Source organism: Panthera leo, chromosome D1, assembly GCF_018350215.1.
Source record: "Panthera leo isolate Ple1 chromosome D1, P.leo_Ple1_pat1.1, whole genome shotgun sequence".
NCBI classification, from domain to species: domain Eukaryota; kingdom Metazoa; phylum Chordata; class Mammalia; order Carnivora; family Felidae; genus Panthera; species Panthera leo.
The window spans coordinates 25,620,155-25,639,736 of record NC_056688.1 but is presented as its reverse complement, the minus strand read 5'-3'; the positions used below and the strand labels follow the sequence as shown (position 1 = coordinate 25,639,736).

The following is a 19,582-nucleotide window of genomic DNA, read 5'->3' as shown; positions in this document are numbered from 1 at the left end:
CCCAGTAGGAGCCTGTCTGTCTCTCTCAAGGGCATGTGTCATGGTGGCAGTCAGGCTTAATCCTTGATGTCTCAGAAACTTAAAGGAAATGGGAAACTAGCCCGCCAGGTGGGGATGCCCTGAGGAGATGTCCAAAAACCTCATCAGCTCATTTTTCCTTCTCGGTCCCTTAACTCCAGGCTCCATTGTCAAAGGCTGTCAAGTTCTTATACTGCCGCTTCCGCTTAGTTTTCTGCGTGGTTGAGATCTCCCACGTTCATTACGGGCTCGGTGATTTCCATAAGGAGGCCAAAATCAATGATGTCAACCTTCCCAATCCTGCCCTTCTAGGGAAACTGGGAGCAACATGTCCCTGGGGGAACCTCATAGGCACCTTGCTCCTTCTAATCCTGACCCAAAGAAAGTTTCAAGTCTAACAACCTGAATGACTTTTCAAACGTGTTAAGGATACTGGAAAAGAACGAGAACGTGCTCTATAAACTCAGTCTTGCAATCAAATCAGAATTAAGAAACAAAATGTGATGGGGCGCCTGGGTGGCTCAGTTGGTTAAGCGCTAAGGTCATGATCTCATGGTTCGTGAGTTTGAGCCCCGTGTCAGGTTTGCTGTCGTCAGTGTAGAGCCCGCTTCAGACCCTCCGTCTCCCACTCTCTTTGCCCCTCCCCTGCTCATTCTCTTTCTCTCTCTCTCCCAAAATAAATAAATAAACTTAAAAAAAATGTGGGGTGCCTGGGTGGCTCAGACGGTTGAGCGTCCAACTTCAGCTCAGGTCACGATCTTGTTTGTGAGCTCGAGCCCCGCATTGGGCTCTGTGCCGACAGCTCAGAGCCTGGAGCCTGCTTTGGATTTTGCGTCTCCCTCTCTCTCTGCCCGTCCCCTGCTCGTGCTCTGTGTGTGTCTCTCAAAGATAAATAAACATTAAAAAAATTTTTTAAGAAGCAAAATGTTTATGTAAGCTTATTATTTTTTTGTCTTTATTTTTTTAGAGAGGCAGAGCGCAAGCAGGGGAGAAGGGCAAAGAGAGGGAGAGAGAGATTCGTAAGCAGGCTCGCGCCAAGAACAGTGCCCGACGTGGGGCTCAATCTCACGAGAGTGAGATCATGACCTGAGCCAAAATCAAGAGTTGGGTGCTCAACTTACTGAGCCACCAGGTGCCCCAATATATTATTCTTCTACATAGAAAGACATGGAACTTGTAAATTTATCTTTTAGACCAACACTGTCCAATAGAAATTTCTGTGATAGGAAATATTTTAAAATCTGTACTGTGCAACAGAGAAGTCACCAGACCTGTGTGGCTATGGAGCATTTGGAAGGTGGCTAGTGCGACGGAGGAACTGAATTTTAAAATCTTAGTGAATTGTAGTTAATGTAAATTGAAACAGCCACGTGTTACTAGTGGTGACTACTGTGGCCAGCAGAGGTTGTAGATACCTGTGCTTGGTGGCCAGACTAGGGGCTACTCAAAACATGCAAAAGTCACGTTGGCTATTTCCTTAACGCGTCCGTCCTCTCTCTTTAGGGGAGCGTGAACATATTTGACGCAAAAAAAAGCATTCATTCGTGGATGCATTCGTTCATTTAACAAGTATTTATTGGGCATGTGCTATGTACCAGGCTCTGTAATAAAATTCAGGACCATGTCAATGGAAAAATGGCATCACAGAATGTTAATAGCATTATTGCTACTAGAGAATTAGGACATTTGTAGAAACTTCCCCCTACCCCTGATCTGACCCTAGCTTTTCAGGGAAGCAAATATCAGACAAGCACGCAGATGCCTTTGTAAATGAGAGGGTCGCCCCTGGACGGTAAGTAGCAAGGAGCAGCTCCAAATCTGCCGTGTAATCACAGCCTGTGCCTCGGGGCGGGGCTGGAGATGGGGGGGGGGGGGAGGGTGTAGTGAGAGAGGGAGAAGGGGAGAGAAGATCCTGAACTTAATACGGCAGGAATTACGGTCTGCTGTGAGGATTAAAGTAAATAAGAACGAGGCTCCTAAAAGAATTTTGGAAAGTGTAAGGTACCCGCCCTGTCACTTTACCACAGCTCATGTAACAATGGACCATGTCTTCTGCCACGTGTAGCATCCCAGAAAGCAATAAAGCAGCTGAGCCACTGCCTCCCGAGAAGGTGGCAGGACGTGAAGTACTGAGAGATGGCCCGACCAACTGTCAAGGCAGGGGGATTTCAGAGAAGGAGGCAAGCAGTGAACTGAGCAGGAATGTGGCCGAGGGGCAGGGCGTTAACACTTCATCGACTATCAACAAATGTACTGCAGGGACTTTCCTGGTCATAAATAGCCAGCTAGGACCTCAACATTTCATCTCATCCTCTGAAGAGCATATAGCAGAGAGAAGGGGGCATAGACTTGCCGCCACCACCCTCAAAGGCTGTTCCCAAGAGATTTGGAAGGGCACCGGTCTCCATTTAGTAAAATGGAGTTGTGGCTCGCTCTGCAGGGTCCTCTAACGAGATACCTAGATCTCCAGTGATCTGGAAAAAGCAGCGGTAAGGTGCCCCTGTATCCTGACTGGCTGGAAGGCAAACTCTGCTTCTCCTCGGAGACCCAGAGCCCACGTCTGAGTGGGCCGGTGATTTTACGTTCAACCGGAGCTTGCAGACTGTGCGCTCCTGGCCTTGTAACACATCCCTGGTGCTTCTCGAAGGTCCAGCCCTTGGGAGAGCAGCACTCAACTAGCACAGCTTGGGGGCTCTGGTGTGCCAATGCTGCCTGGTAGCCCTTCCCTTTTTCCCTTTAGGTTAACAACAACATTTGCATGAAAACAGGATCTCTGCTGCTGCACATTCTCTCCCTCCTCTCTCCCTCCCTTCCTTTCTGGTCACCCTGTCCCCGTCTCTCCCAGGCTGTGGCTCAAACATCGTCTAAGCCATGACCCACCAACGCAGCCCCATCTGACCATTACGATGCTCCACGTGACCATGACCTCACCCCTCTGAAGGGAGGATTGTATAATACTAATTCACTCCACGTCTCTACTGTCCACATTTGATGGTTGAGAAAGACTTGCTCTAAAACATCACTCTTGTAACCCAAAGGGCTTCCCACACTGTAGTTTTACAGGGGGTTTCCCCTTCTCTCCCAGCAGATCAGTCCTCATAATTATTTTAATATAGGCTTATGGGAAAAAAAATTGTGTTCTCTAGGCACACAGAAAATTATGGGGCAAGGAGGAGAGGAGGGGATCCAGGCAAGGAGAGATCAGAGCGGCCATATTTACCAGGTATTGTTCTTTGACAACCCAACATTGTTCTAAGATTTCTCTGACTTGTTTCCAAGACTCTCAATGGAATAATTCTATAAGCACCAAATGTAAACTCCAAAGGGAAAAGTGAAGAGATGGAAAACTGTTGTTGTTAAATACCCTTATTTGTTGTGATAACAGATGTACTCTTTCAGTAAATCCTTCAGATCCTATGTGGGTCCCTCGAAAGCTTTATAGAGAACACCCGTCGGTTTAGAGACAGCCCGATCACTCTCCCTTCGTGTGCATGCGTTCACCCATTCCCAAATATTTATTTCAATACACAGCTTCTCTTCCAACTCCCACCTTGGGTCTGAGGATTTCTTGGGGGATTACTCTCTGCACTCGTGGAGCACAGCCATGCATAGACGTCGATAGCAAGGAGGCGTCTATTTCCTTCTACTATCGGGGCAAGTGAATCAAGGCCCATGTGTCTCTCACACGCGGGGACAAGAGGCCCAGCTGGAGGGTCTGGCCAGACCCGATGCAGCTCAGACGTGGCCCTTTGCTCCTGCAGCAAGAGGAAAATCCTGTCAAAATGGCTTAACGATCTTCTAATATTTCCATGCAATTAAGGCCACATCTGTCTCCCAGGCCCCCACACTCCTTTGCTAGTGCACAGACATGAACCAAACAGTCTGTCTTGTCGATCTGGAAGGTAACAAAGAGCTCCATTCATAACTGTAGGCACTTTCGCCATGTTTTTTTTTTCAAAGTAAAATAGAGTTTTCACTTTGAGAATAACCTGTGTGGCAAGCAAGCGAAGGATTTTTCCCCCCTAATAAATCAAATTCAACAGCCTAATAAAATGCTGGCTCCCCCATTCCCCCCCACCCCCTCCCCCCTCCCACTGTCCCACTCCCTGCCAACAATCCCTCTGAATACAGACTAATGGGCGCACCCAAAGATGGTAGGGGGTGGTGAGCTGGGAGCAGGAAGGGAATTCAAACACCTTTTGAAGGTGTGATGGGTTTGTCTGGCAGATGAAGTCCTGAGATGGGTGGGAGCAGGTAGATACATAACCTTCCTTCCCCTCCCCCACCTCACCTACTTGCTCAGCCTTTCTGGGCTGGTTTCAAAACACTCCTTTTCTGCTGCTGCTCCCTTTACCCCACTACCCATCCCCGGGCATTGGGTAAACCCTCTGCTTCCTTCTTTTGCATGTGGAGGAACAAGACAACCACGTTCCTAGGGATGGAGCAAGTTGGACCACACCTGCTGCTGAGCCCTGCAGGAGCTTGCTTCTCCTCAGAACAAGGCTGAGAGATCTCCCCGGTCTTTGAAGCCTCCAGAGAGTGAGTTTGCAGGAGATAAGTGCTGATAAACATCGAGTTTGGTGCTTATCTGCAGCAAACACAATCTTTTGAGGTTCTCTCTGCACTCACAGGCCATAGAGACTCTAATCAGAAAACAGAAGGGAAAATGCAAAACCAAGCAGTATTTGCTGCTGCTTTTTCTTCTTCTTTTTTGTTTTGTTTTGTTTCGACCTACACACTGGAAAGCCCAACACAGATACTATAATAGAGGGGACTCCAGAGTACAAATGCAGCCCTGGGTCTTTGCTTTGTTCCATTTTTCTGTTGTTCAGACATCAGTGGAGGAGATATTTTCAGACCTGGACATAAGAGGATGAGCCAAAGATTTATAACAATGGCAACTGCCTGTAGTATTTTCTTTTCTAAAATGCTTTCATGTGCATTATGTTATCGGGCCCTCCTGACAACACTCTAATGGTTGACAAGGCCCAATGGTTGACAAGTAAAGAAACTGAGCCTGAGCTAGGTGATATGACTTGTCCCATGTCACAGAGCTTGAAGTGGGGGTTCCAGGAGTCCAAGTCAGATTTTTTTCCTATTCATTGTAGCCCACACAGAGGCTCAGCAGATAGAAGAACACTCAGAAATGGAAATGGTCTTGAATCTGGGCATCTCACCTAGAAGCATTTGGAAAGCTTGGGTGGCAGGGGATGAGCGCTGAGCTTTAAAACACTTGACTAATGCAAGAAAGGCAGAGACGTGGCTGTCTCATATTTCAGTGCATTGTTTATACCTGATTTCTTAGTATGGGATATTCGCAAGAAACACATGTAAAAGAAATAGTGTAGAGTAGAAAGCGCACCGGAACAGAAACATGGGATCCAGAGCTCTGCTCTCTCCACTACTGACCAGCCATGGGCTCTTGAGCAAGGATTACTTCTCCGATTTTCCATTTCCCCTTCCATAAAATGAAGGAGTGGGAGAGATGGTATGTAAGGCAGAAGGGCAAAGGAAGCATGGAGAGTGTTTGCTCCCCATGAGCACATTCTCTAAAAATTGCACAACCACAATGACAATATTATGGTAAAACACTGATGTTCCTTGTTAAGACTAAGATGGAAAGCTCAAGGGTAGAACCTGGCTACACTTATCTCTCCCAGCTCCAATGTCCTATGGTGCTGATGGGAGAGAGTCTGTAGCTCAGGGAACTACTGTTGGCTATTTATGTCCCTACAGATCGCAAGCTATTTCCACACACGTTTTTATCAAGCAATTCTTCTCCTATTGCCAAAGCCTCCACATTATGTACATCATATTGACGATTTGCAGTTGGATAGAAAGTAAACCCTCCACAAAAGCCTCGCCAGTAACATCACAGCAAAAGTAATTGGAACTCAGCCTAAAAGATAGTTTCCTGAGGGAAAAGGTGATGCATCATCTGCATGATCTATCCCAGGAACCTCAATAAACCCTCAATGGCCACATTTAGGATGCGAGTAAGACTGAGGGGAGGGGTGTACGGTGAGGTAAGGAGGTTCTTACTTCATTGCTATTTGAACTTTTTAAAGGAATATATTATATGTATTATCTCTTTCATTAAAAATTAATTTTAGGGGCGCCTGGGTGGCTCAGTCCGTTGAGCATCCGACTTCGGCTCAGGTCATGATCTCATGGTTCGTGAATTTGAGCCCTGCGTCAGGCTCTGTGCTGATAGCTCGGAGCCTGGAGCCTGCTTCAGATTCTGTGTCCCCCTCTCTCTCTGCCCCACCCCTGCTTGTGCTCTGTCTCTCTGTCTTTCAAAAATGAATAAACATAAAATTTTTTTCAAAAAATTAATTTTAAACGATGGGTTAAAAAAAATAACATCTTGTTCATGGCAGAGTTCATGGTTCAGAGACCGGGGCCTGGCCAAAATTCCTACCAAGGGTTCACTCAAGCTGTAGACTCACTGACGTTGGCGAGGCACCATGTTGCAGATGGCCAGTGCTCAGGTGTGGTGGAGGCCATCTAGAGAGATGTGAAACCAGCCTCACTGGTATCTATTGGATGAGTCTCACTCAGAAATGCCTTGCTTTGTGCTGTGTATTCTGGTTTTTGGGCTTTGTTTTTGTTTTTGTGTTTCAGCTCCCAGTTAGCATGGTCCTGAAGATAACGCTCCGAGGTAGGTCAAAGAGTTTATAGCCTCATTTTACAGATGAGGGGAGAGAGCTGTGCTGGTCCCCAGGTCTCATTCTTTCTATCTGTTGTATATCAGGTGGCCTTTCTCCTGCTTCCATGGAGGGTCCACACCATCATCACTACATAGTGATGTAGTGGTTGGATTCAACAAATTCAGTTTGAAAGGGTCTTGTCCATTTAAGAGTTAAATCTACTGGAGAAATATGACTCTTGAGCTCAGAAAGATTACCCATACTCTTTTTATATAGACGTATAGACCCTTCTGAAAATGTTTGCTTGAGCATGGGGAAGAAGCCTCAGCGTTATCGTCCGGTTAGTACCATCCTTTGGAATGCAAACTGGGGTCTGTTCCTTGTTTGGGGTGCTGAGTCAGGCTCTACTCCCCAATGGCAAGACATCATAGTCTTTTTCATGGTCTCCCACACACACCTGCACACGCACAAATACCCACAAATTAGAATGCGTTTTGAAAACTACTAAATATTGCCCTATAAATACTTAACTCATGCAAATAATGTTATAGCAGAAAGTATGCATATAGACAACATGGTAGCTATCTGTCTTTTCTAGAGTCAGAAAAATATCCATTCTTTCTAGTCTTCTTTCGATCGTACATACAGTATTCGATGAGCACTCGCTTTGGAAAGCCAGTGAACAACACAGTTTAGAGGTGTACCATTAGCCATACGCTCTGTGTTTGGATGTTTCAGCTACACTGGAGATTTTTATCTGTACCTGGCATGTCTTGGGTGTGTCCGAAATGGGTGTATCTCACCAAACCTCTCCAGGTTCCCACATTCTCAAGGTTGCTCAAGTGACAAAAGGATTCAAGATATCAAGCCAACAATGAGAATTTCAAGCATGACAAGAGTGCCATAGGCACCCATCTTGAAGATTTCAGAAGCCAGAGTGCTAATGCCACCATCAAAAGCTGTAGCTTATTAACTCATGTTACGCCCTTTGTGGGAAGTTTCCTGAGTCTGAGATTCCTGACTGTAAGAATTCTTATCAGGTCTTCTTTTTCTAACAGTTGCTAACTGACAGCCTTGCACGTATTAATGAATGTGTGCAGCTCATCATAATGGAAAGAAAGAACAATGTACTTACCCCGGGAGGGAGTGGGGGTTGGGGACCTGAGGAGTGGTTGCATGTTAAGCTCTAGCAGCTTGCATTTCCTGTTTAGTGGGGTTGGGCAAAGGGTTTAAATAGTAAGGTCTCACTGCTAAACCAAATAGACAGCCTCCTTGGTCATGCCCAAGGAACTGAGATTTGACCCCTGGATACCAGATGGGGGTGGAAGTATTAGGGAACTTCAGGATCAACTGCTCCCCATTTCCAGTTGCTTGTTTTTTTTTTTTTTTAATGTTTATTTATTTATTTTGGAGGGGGTGGGAGAGGCAGAGAGAGAGGGAGACAGAGGATCCCAAGCAGGCTCCTCGCTTTGGGAATCGAACCCAGGGACCATGAGATCATGACCTGAGTCGAAATCAAGAGTCAGATGCTTAACTGACTGAGTCACCCAGGGGCCCCCTGGCTTATTCCATTGTCCTTTGTCCTATTCCTTCCAAGGTCCTCTCTGTAAAGTCAGGTTAAACAATTTCTCAGACCAGCACATGAGACCCTTAAAGGAAAAAAAATTAAACATCTTATTCTTAATACGACTTTCTGTTTGCAGGAATCATAAATTTCTAAGGGGACCTGGCATGTAAGGGTGGGGAAGGCTGAGAAAGGCCGATGAAATTCATAAGCAGTTCACTATTTATTCTTCCAATACAGCCAAATTCAGACTCCTGGTTCATTCAACTACCTAGTAAATCACAATCACATGGGTGTTACAGTGTGACCTTTTATTTGCCTATCTTGTCTACAGACCTAATAATACTACTGATTGTCATTATGATAATTTTTGACTATCAAACTGATCTGTGAAGGAATTATACCAACTACACATCCACAAAATTCTCCTAAATTAGAGGTCAGCTCTCTGAAAATGAAAACCAAATGCTATCTTAGGAAGTACTTTATTTTCTGGGATTTCTCCAAATCTCAGAAATAAATTCATCTTAAATCCTTCAATACAAATGATAGCCATTATTAATTACCTTTAAGTTATTATGGAGGAATTTAAGCATAGAGCAAGGGGCCAGAACAAAGACTTGGGCTAGTTTAATTCCTGTACTCAGCTCATTCTCTGTCTCTGTCTGTCTTTTTTTTTTTTTTTTTTTTTTGAATGTTTATTTTATTTTGAGAGAGCAAGGGAGGGGCAGAGACAGAGGAATAGAGAATCCCAAGCAGGCTCCATCTGTCAGCACAGAGCCTCATCTCAGGAACCATGAGATCATGACCTGAACTGAAATCAAGAGTTGGCTGCTTAACGGACTGAGCCACTGAGGAGCCCCTGTCTCTGTCTTTTTAATGGAAATGGCAGAAGATGCATCTTCTACACTTATTTCCCTCCATACTGTGATTCTAGCAATAATAATAACTGGGATTTTTAGACTATTTTATAGTTCAAGACATTTATCTTAATAGGAGCCTTCCCACACCTATGATCTTATTTAATACCATAATTCATGGGGAAGTAGGTAGTATTATTCCCCTTCCCCATTTTGTGGATAAAGAAAGGAAGGTTCTGCAAGGGTAAGACCTCATTCTTGGTCACAAAGCTGCTAAGTACAAGAACACGAGCCCAGCACCCCAGATGCCAGAAACCCAGGCTTTCCATGGGGCTACGCTTTTTCTAATGCATTCGTTGCCCCAAAACACACCGGCAGTGAGTACGTTTAATTGTTTATAGTGACACCATTTTTCTTTGCTTTGTGATCCTGCCGCCTTCGTGAGACTGTAGGTGAGCGTTAAGGTGAGATTTTTATCTGTTAGTCACCGTTTTAATGCGCAGTGGGCTCATCCGAGGCCCAGGGACACTTGCTGATTGACGGCACGCACTGGACACGAGGCTGCTGGCTTTGACATTTTAAAACTGCACACTTCCTTCAGTGACACAGCAGGCCCAAGCAACAGGCCTCACTGCCATTTCGGCAAAACTAGGAAGTGAAACTGGCCACCGAGAGCAAATGACCACCAGCCAGAGCATTAGTGCAAACCCAGCAAAACGCACCAAGAGTCAGACCTCGTGGGTGAGAAGGACAAACGCCTTTCATGTGCAGCTATCTTTGGAGAGATGTCACTCGTTCCTTCCTCTCATCCTCGTTTCAGTGACAATCATCCCCAACTTTTGAACAGGTTAAATCGTGCACCTTTATATGGGTTCTTACACAACACTCACCCCTAGACCTGCCGTTTGTGAAAATCCCGGTCTCTGCACATGCACAAGTATGGCCCTGTCTCTAAATTTTCGGGCCAAAGAATGTTCTGAGAAGGACAAGGCAGGGTTGTTTTAATGTGAAGGAGAACGCTAGTTTTGCTCACATTTTCCTCTTTCTACAGCCTCCTTCTCACGTCCTGTGTCTCCTCGAACCTGGTCAGATCTCCACCAGATGGCATTAGAATTTTTTTTTGGTGTGTGACTGCAAAGGTGTTTTCTGTCTGCAGCGTCGAGCCTGGAGCTCTGGGAGGCTGCTGAGGCTTAGGCAATAGTAATCTGAACCCTTGCATCTCAACAGCAAGCTCCGGTCACGGTCATATGCTCAGGCTCCCCCCTCCCCCTCCCACCCGCCACCCTCCCATTATGCTGATCACAACCCAGATAGGCGGAGCTTGTGGGAGCCAACGCCTCTGAAAAGCACCGGTCCCCCCAGGCTTTTTCATTCTCCTGGGCCCAGGACAAGAGGGAGAGAAAATAAGACACAAACTTCTTTGCATATGAATGCATTAAGATGTGTCTTTCTGGGTACCTTTGTTCCATCTGAAAGGACGGGAGGCGGCCAAAGAGAAGCAGCTAATTAGACAAAGAGAGATGGGCACATCAGAAAACATTCTGCTGGATCCTGTATTTGCACAGCATCAGGAATTCTCAGCCTTCTACCACACATGACGTTCCTGCCCACCAAGTCCAAAAGGACAAATGTGGTCTTTGTAGCTTGACGTGAGACACTCCACAGATTGTAGACTAAGGTCGGATTTGTGGTCTGTTACTCACTTTGCTCCTAATTATTATTGCTGTTGTTGTTGTATATACATGCGTGTATATATATACATATATATACACGTACATATGTATGTGTATATATATACATATATACGCATACATATGTACGTGTATATATACACATATACGTATCTATATACACATATGTGTGTATATATGTGTATATAGATACGTATATGTGTACACATATTATTATATAACATATTATTATATATATTATTATATATAATTAAATTATTATATATAATTATATATATATAATTATATATATATATATATATATATATATATATAAACAATAACTTAGCTCTGTTCAGAAAGCTTGTCCTGGAAATGAATAGAGCTGCTGACGTGTTCCTCAGGGTACTAGCCTGGTTAGTTTCTCTGGAAGCCTGGCTCCTGAACTTGGTGTATTTTATTTTAAAATTTTTAAAAGTAAAATTTTTAAAAATCAAAGCTTCCTGAGACCATTCTAGATCTAGTGAATTAGGATCTCAGGAGCCAAGCCCAGGAGCCAGTACTCTTTACAGTCCCCAAGTGAGTCTTAGGCAGACACAAATCTCCGAACCCATGTTAGGTGCTCAGTGAACAAACTGTTCCAGCATCGCATTTGTTTGGAAAGTGCTGCAGAAGACACTGCTCCTCTCCTTTCCTTAAAGGTTCATGAGCTATATTAGCACATACAACGTTCTGATCAATCCTGAGGCAAAGAGGCTTTTGTATGTTTCTAGAACCCAGAGTTTGCCACGCTATTTAAAAAAAAATTATTTTTATTTTTATTTTTAGAGAGAGAGAGAAGAGAGAGTGCACAAGCAGGGAGGGAGCAGAGAGAGAGGGAGAGAGAGAAGCTTAAGCAGGCTCCATGCTCAGCACAGAGCCCCTTGTGCTAATTATTATTAGCAGGACCCTGGGATCATGACCTGAGCCAAAATCAAGAGTCAGATGTTCAACCAACTGAGCCATCCAGGCGCCCTACCACACTATTTTGAACACAGGATCCTGTTGCGTAAAACCCCTTTGAACATCCCTCAGCCACGTTTTGGAAGCAATGAAATGCCCTAATGGTATCTTCACCACAGGTCACTAGAGGACCCTACCTCCCTATAGGTCTCACTTTCTTTTCCTTTCCTGCTGTAAACCACTCAAACTATCTCAAGAGGGAGGCACGCTCAAGACAGACAGCAATTATTTATTTATTTATTTATTTATTTTGGGAACTAGCTGCTTCTTAGAATCATAACCCGCTTTGGGTAGGTGTTGGAAGCAAGGTTGCATAGTCCTTCCTCCCATCTTTATTACTTATGTGGAAATATTATCTCTTCGGGGGGGGGGGGAGGGGGCTTTCCTTGAGAGGTCCCATCTCAACGATATCCAGTCTTAAGTTCTTTTTCAGGACACTCTACCTTTTTCCTCTTCCTTCATACCACATTTCTACTCACATATTCATTTGTGCAGAAGTGTGATTGACGTCTCTCCCGCCACTAGACTAAAAGTCTACGAGGGCAGGGTGTCTGGTCTCCTTCATTTACCTGCACAGCTAGGACTTAGCACAACGCCTGGCAGACAGTAAGCACTCAATCAAAACTTGCTGCCTGAGTGAATTACAGACTTTTTAATCCAGCGACTGGCACAGGACATGTGGGTCCAAGTGATGTAGACTCACAGTGGTTCTGTCTACACATCAGGGTTTCCTGAAAAGCTTCTGAACAGTGCAAGGTTGTGCCCCACAGTCTCCTAAAGGAGTAGGAGGGTGTGACAGAATACCATGCTGACCACTGGCTGGGTGGGTGGAGAAAGGGGGTGGGGGGCGCTGCGAGCTTTATTCTGGTCTCTTATGACTTACTCTAGGTTTTAGGACAAGTCTCTGCATGTTTTGGTGCCTTAATTCACTGTTTCGTAAAGCGGGCGTCCCGTTTGCCACTCCAAAATTACACTGTGAGATGTCTGCTTGAGCATTTTGAAATCCTAAAATGAGAGGTGATTCTGCAGTTCAAATCATGGTTACTATTTCCAGCGCTGTGGGTTTCTAGCACGTGGCTGCGACCCTGGGGTCCTGCCAAGTGATTTTTAACACAACTTCGCTCAGAAAGTGTTTTACTGATGCTGTCCCTTTAACAGCAAGAGGGCCGCTTCTTTGCTAACTAACCACCCTTTTGTACTTGACCTCTTCTGTTGTGGTGCACAAGTTCCACAAGCAGACCGTCCTGGTGGGACATGCCTGCTGGCTCTTTGGTGTTTTTCTCACCGACATCTATCTGCAGCTTGGCAACCTGAACCCAGAGAAGACAACAGCACACCTCAGAGACACCACAAGGTCAAGTGTCAGGGGCTTCTTCCCCTTGGGCAGTCCCCCAGCAGTGCTGGGCTAATCCAGCCCAGGTTGTCAGCAGCACAGGAAGCAGAGGGCATGGCTAATGTACATGTCACCGTGTGGCTTATGGTCACAGCCTCACCCTACCTTCGAGCCTGCACAAGCTTCAAGAGCAGCAGGAAACGGCCAAGGGTATATATATAGCCACACTGTGTTTATCCCAGGGTGCTGTTTTGCACAGATTATTATGAACTTCTTCACTGGGACAGGACATGGCATCTGCCTTTTCCGCAGGGCCTCCTGAGGTGCTTGTAAAAGTAATCAATCCACCTGAGAAGGAAGAGGGACATTACGCCTTTTTGGTTTCTTCATTTTCAAGGTGAACAGACCAGTGCGTTTTCTTTTCCAAAGGATTTCCGGATCCATTCAGCCAAGGCTCAGAAAGGATGGGAAACAGCCATGGAAAAATGCGGGATTTTTGTGAGCCTCTAAATACCACTCATCTGGGAAAATCATTCATTCCATAGATTGAGTTTCCCCTGAAACTCATTAATTAAACTTTGCTCCCTACCCCCTCTCCCCGACCCCTTAAGTTCTCCTGGCAAATAAGTAAGTCCATCCCTTGATAGTGTAGCCTTCACACAGCCCTTGCTCTAGCTCCCTGGAATCCTACTAGGGCAGAGCCAACAGAAAAGCTGTGGGTACCTAGGCTTGAGGGGCCCCGGCACCGCAGAACACTTTTGTTCTTAAACAGGAGCAGTTGGAAGGAAAGGAAAAAGGGCCCTCGTTCTAGCTCCTCCCTCAGAGCAGAGTTATTCTTCATGGCTTTGGATGTGACTTCCTTGGAATTCATCGAACTCTAGACTAAAACGCATATTCTCGGGCTGGGCTGCGGCTTTCGGCTGCTCTGATTGGCCCTGTGCCACCTGCTGAATAAACACGGGGATGAGCATTAGGAACAGTGAGCTGTTGAAATACTGGTCCCACAAAGGGTGGGGGGGTAAATGCTTTGGTCGAAGGTGCACGCTTGGGTGACTCTGAGCAAATCAGGAAACTGCTCTGAGGTTCAGGTTTTCATCTGTAAAATGGGGATAAGGAGGTTGTGAAGATTCAGTGAGAGAATCCGAGTAAAGCTTTCAGCACAGCACCCACATAACTGACTCTATATAATACGGGGCAGTCCTAGCTGAGGTAGTAAGAATATGAAATCAAGGTGGGACTTTAGATCAGGCAAACTCCTGGGGAGTATAGACCCTGATTTCAAGATTTTCCACTCTTTGTGCTAACTCAGTTGACTGCCTCATTCAACATGATTAATATACTCTCTATCTGGGACTTGAACTGCTCAGAGGGCAGCTGGCTCACTATCGTTCCTCAGAGCAACCTCTAACACAGTGCCACTTCACAAATGTGGTCTTGGTTCTTCCTATGCTGAAAAGACGTGAAACTTACACGATGCATTGTGAAAAAAATAGGCATCCCCTTAGCGCAAACATTCTGGAGGACAGTTTAAACGTTTTCCCAACCTCACAGACCCGCCAGCCAATGCCTGGGACGTGTGCCTCCAGGCTGGCTCAGAAGGACCCAGCCCAAGAAGCAGAGGCGAATGCTTCTGGTTTCTGTCCTTCCAAAAAAGGGGGTAGGTATTTGAGTCTGTTTTTGTGTGCTTTCTACTTGGTGCACGGAGGCCAAAGGCAGTGAAAAAAGGGACCTATGTTGTGCTGAGCCCAGTACTCGTTCAGGAGTCCTTGGTGGATGCAGAGTGCCCAGGGAAACCCTCATATAGCTCCAGCCCGATCCTTTTCTTTCCCACCTCTTTAACCGTACTGAATCTCAAACCATTGTTGAGACTCATTATTGAAAGTTGAGCACACAGTGGCAGGGGCCAAAGCCTGTGGCTGTGTGCGCCCAAGATTAAGACTTTTATCTGATCTTCGACAATTTGCAGAGGAAATCCTGTTCCAAGACTCAGAGCCCTGAGTGAAAGGTTGCCAGCAAGTTCTTCCCTCCCACCTGTGAGATAAATCAGGACACCTGAAATGTGAACACGGGCTCAGTGTTTATAAATGTAATAATCTCACTTCCTGTGACTCCATTAATCCCCCCTCCTGCCTTTTTTTCTTTTAAACACGGCATAACAAAGTCTCTTGGCAGAGGCTGGCTGGGTGTCCTTAGCGTCCTCATGTATACAGGGTCACAAAGCAGAGGTGGCTAGCAGGGGACAGATGCTCCCCGCTGATGAGACCAAACAGCCCAATGTGAGGAAAACAGGATTCCCTCCTCTTTAGGAAGAGCTGGTGTAAACTGGGGAGCGAAACAAGATATTCCCTATAAGTGAAGGAGGGAATCCCCAAGACAGAATTTGCTTGGGGCGGGGGCGGGGGGGGGTCTGTCCTGATTCTGTTCCTTTTCCCACCACTCCTCCTATTAGTTGCTTTACTGCCAAGCAGGAACGGATCTGCTGATCGGCTGGCCCCCAGGTCCCCCCTGAACTGTGCTAGGTGTCTGGGGTGGGGGGCAGTACGCAAGAAAGGAAAGTCATGGAACTTGCCCGAAGGACCTCATGCTCACAGGGACTGCAGGAATTATGAACGTGATGATGTGAGAAAACAATGTAAGAGCATCAGGCTACAGGAGAACCACCCAGAAGCAGGCAAGAAAGGGAAGTCTGGTTCTAGGTACGACACAGCTGAGGGGTCTGACCCCAGTACCCTCACCTGGGCAGCAAGGGGGCTCACAGACAATTCCTGAGATCTTTCTGGATCCGGCATTCCCTGATTCTGTGACAGCCCCTGCCAGAAAATTCATTAAGGATGAAGCCAGACCCTGCGGCCACCTAAACTGGAAACTGGAAGCTCACTGCCTCGTTCGTTTCCTTGTGTTCACAGGGGCAGACCATGGCCACCGCACTTGCGGGGAAGAGCGAGTCTGCCGCACCACTGGCTCACAGGCACTTGAGGCTGTCCCCTTCGGATTCCTCTCCCTGCTGGGCTACTCTGCCCGAGGCCCAGTGGACAGAGCCCCTTTTTTGTTTTGTTCTGTTTCAGCCTGTGAGGAAAACGAACTTGCTAGTCAGTATGGAACTGTCCTGAGGGGAAGTGGGGGCTGGGAGGGAACCTTTACTTCTGCCCAACGCGGGACAGAGAAGAGAGAGGGGATGCCTCTCCTCCTCCCTCAAGCGCTGCACCCTCCTACCTAACAAACAAGCAGGTGTGGAGGTCGGGAGCCCAGCCTGCTCTGACGTGGCCACGGCCAGCCCTTGCGATGCCGGCCGCCGGGTAGAGGTTGGCGAGAGCTCACCTCACACATCTGTCCCCAGTGGCACATCCAGTGACCTCAGAGAGGGATCTAGAAGTCCACCACGGCGGGAGGATTTCCATCATGGAAACGGGTGCACAGACCTGGAGAGCTGGTTTTTAAACACCTATTAGCCCACGTGGTGGGATGTACCTGCTTCTCAAGCAGACGACCTCTCCCATAGACCTTGAGTGGGCACTGACTCAAGTCTTGAGTGCCTTCATCGCACTGAAAGGCTGAACCAGGGCCTGGCCACTGCGGTTGGCACCCAGGCCTCCTGATTCCCTACAGATTCTTTCCCCTGGAGAAAGGGAAAGCAGTTTTCTGTGGCAGCTTTTCTAATCCATCAGCTACCAATTCTACACCAACAGTCACTACTGCTTGAGGAGCTGCTAGTTTCCCGGCACAAAACCGGGTACTTTGTGTAAGTTTTTGCATCCCATTTCACCCCCAGCGTGGCCTTATGAAGTAATTTCCTCCATCTCATAGTTCAGGAAGGTGAAGCTTGGGAGGTTACCCAGCTTACTGGTGGCAGAGCTAAGATTTGAACTCAGAGCTGCCTGACTCCAAACCGTGCTCCTGCCAAAGTCTTCCCATTACACAACATGCCAACTGGAAATGAACAGTGGTATTCCTCCTCCTTGAAAATATATCCAAATGATATCACTTCTAGGTAGGGCCTCAAGTATGGCACAGCTCCCAGGGCCACCATGCAATCAATATTACCCTTCCCAAAGACAAACCACCCTCCCCCACAGGACACACTTCCTCTTCCCCCTCCTCTACCCCAGCCGTTGTCCCTCCCCTCCTTCAACCTCTACTCAGAACTTACTTCCTCCTTGAAGCTTTCTCTTATTAACCCCACCCAGTTTTGATCACTTCACCAACTTTGCTTCTCCTCCAATGCTTAGACTCAAATTCACAGGACATTCCTTTTGCCTTATTTTTACAGCTGGAGGCCATTGGGTCTTCTTCATCGAGCTGTACCTCGCCCCTCTCTTTTGTGCTCATCCCATGGTGCCTGGCAGTGAGTGCTGTCCCCAGGGGCCTCTTGGGGTGGGCCTCTTTTGTCTGTGTCTGTGGGCCTAGGGGTGGCCTGCTCTCCCCATCCACGCAGCAGGGTGCAAGGACATTTTCTCGATGATCTGGCCAAATGACTCAAGTGCCATGTTTGCTCTGGCCGAAGATGGTATTAGTGTGGAGCTACGGCAAGAAGTCAGGAGAAAGAGGCCCGGCCAGATTCATGTCAACTCTGGGAATTCTTCTTTCCAGACCTCACGCTCAATGAAACTTCTGAGGACTTTCTTTGTCTTGGGCCAGACGAGGACTTGATGCTCTCTCTAAGAGGGTCTTAGGATTTCTCCTCATGTCCTTTCTACTCCCCACTCCCTTAGATGGACTTATTTGTTGAAATTAGCAATAGAGCAGGAGTTTGGGGCTGGGTTTGGGGAGGTATCTCTCTGTTTGATCAGTGGGGTCTGAAGGGTGTGAATACATAGGTGAGTACGAGTGGGTGTTAGCTGGGGAGAATGGGGCTGAGACAGGAGCTGGGACACAGTCACACATGTGACTATGTGCTTCAAAAGTCCTTGAGTGGACCTAGAGTAGAGGCTGGATCTTGAGTCTTCTGCGGGAAGATACCAGAAGTAACAGCTGGTCTGATTTGCATTTGGGAAGCCAGACTGTTTCAGACAGCTCAGCTGATGCAGGGAGCCATTCCTCTGAGGGTTTTCCTGGCCAGCTAGGACTCCTCCCTCTTCCCAAACTCCTCTCCTGCCTTGTCCCCTACTCCCCCCTGCCCTGAACGCATATCATTCCTCCCCCCTATAAAGACCCTGCTGCTGTTTCACACTCCATGCTTCTGTCCTCCTGACACGTTAACAGGCCTCCCTCCCGCATGGCCTACCGCTTTTAGACTGGCACACACAGTTTTCACAAGAAGGGTTTTTGTGGTTTGGGTTTTTTTTTTTCCTTCATAAGTTTGCAGCTGCTAGTTTTGAAACCACCAGCCCTGGGGCAACTCAGTCAAACAGAGAGCAAGAGAGAAAGAAAAGGAGAGAAAATAAAAGGAGGGGATGAAAGATGTCTGTAAATCGTGTATTACATGCAAAAGGTCTGTGTGGTGGCCACATCCTTGCTTTGACTTCTCTGCCAGGCTTCTGTGAGTGAAGGGCTCTGGGACACCTTTGGGTGGGTTTGATGCAGGGTGCTCCTTTCCCCAGAAAGGGCTGGGGCCTGTGCTCACAGGTGAGATGTGAGGGGCTGACATTTTTGGCCGTGATCTGAAAGGGGACCTGGCCAGTTTCCGAGGCACTGCTCAAAGACGTGCACAGGTGTGGACATACAACCTGTGCTTGCTGGGGACAGGGGAGAGGTGGTTGGGAGGAGATAGGGGGAAACCCTGATGAAATTCCTGAGTATTCTGTAAGGATCGAGTTCAGGCTCACCTAGGGTGTTACTTTACATTTGAAAAATAAGTATAGTTGGCCCTGAAACAACGTGGGGGCTCGGGGGCGTGGAACCCTGTATGGTTGAAAACCCACCTCCAGTTTTTGGGTCCCCCAAAACTTAACTACCAACGGCTACTCTTTTTTTTTTTTTAATTTTTTTCATGTTTATTTATTTTTGAGAGAGAGACAGAGACAGAGTGTGAGCAGGGGAGGGGCAGAGAGAGACGGAGACACAGAATCCAAAGCAGGCTCCAGGCTCTGAGCTGTCAGCACAGAGCCCAATGCGGGGCTCCAACTCATGAACCGCGAGATCATGACCTGAGCCGGAGTCGGACGCTCAATAGACTGAGCCACCCAGGCGCCCCCCAACAGCTACTCTTGGCCGGAAGCCTTGCCAATAACATGAACAGACGATTAGCACCATGTTTTGTACATTATATACATTCTATACTGTATTCTTACAATAAAGTAAGCCAGAGCAAAGAAAACATTATTAAGCAAATCATAAGGAAGAGAGAATATGTTTATACCGCCCTGCTGTAAACAATTCGAGTATAAGTGGGCCCGCACGGTTCAAGCCTGTGTCGTTCAAGCGTCAACTGTATTTAGCTGAACAGAGACTTGAGGCAACACGAGGAGCCAGAAATAAATGAATCCAGAAAACACTTCACATTCGGGTCTCCCCTTGCCCCTCCTACATTCACTGTATTTGTGGCAGCT

General features: G+C 46.9%; 1 protein-coding gene across 2 annotated transcripts in view; it reads right to left on the bottom strand.

Annotated features, from left to right (window-relative positions):
- FLI1 (Fli-1 proto-oncogene, ETS transcription factor) overlaps positions 1–19,582 on the bottom strand; it is a 121,855-nt gene that overhangs the window by 71,245 nt on the left and 31,028 nt on the right. Inside the window, exon 1 of one of the 2 annotated variants that reach the window (XM_042904582.1) lies at positions 3,569–4,043. The exons of the other annotated variant lie outside the window; for it this stretch is intronic. Within the exon in view, the coding sequence (XP_042760516.1) occupies positions 3,569–3,628 (60 nt within the window). The 5' untranslated portion in view covers positions 3,629–4,043. Of the gene's footprint in view, positions 1–3,568; positions 4,044–19,582 lie in introns of those variants that run through there. 2 annotated transcript variants of the gene reach the window in all.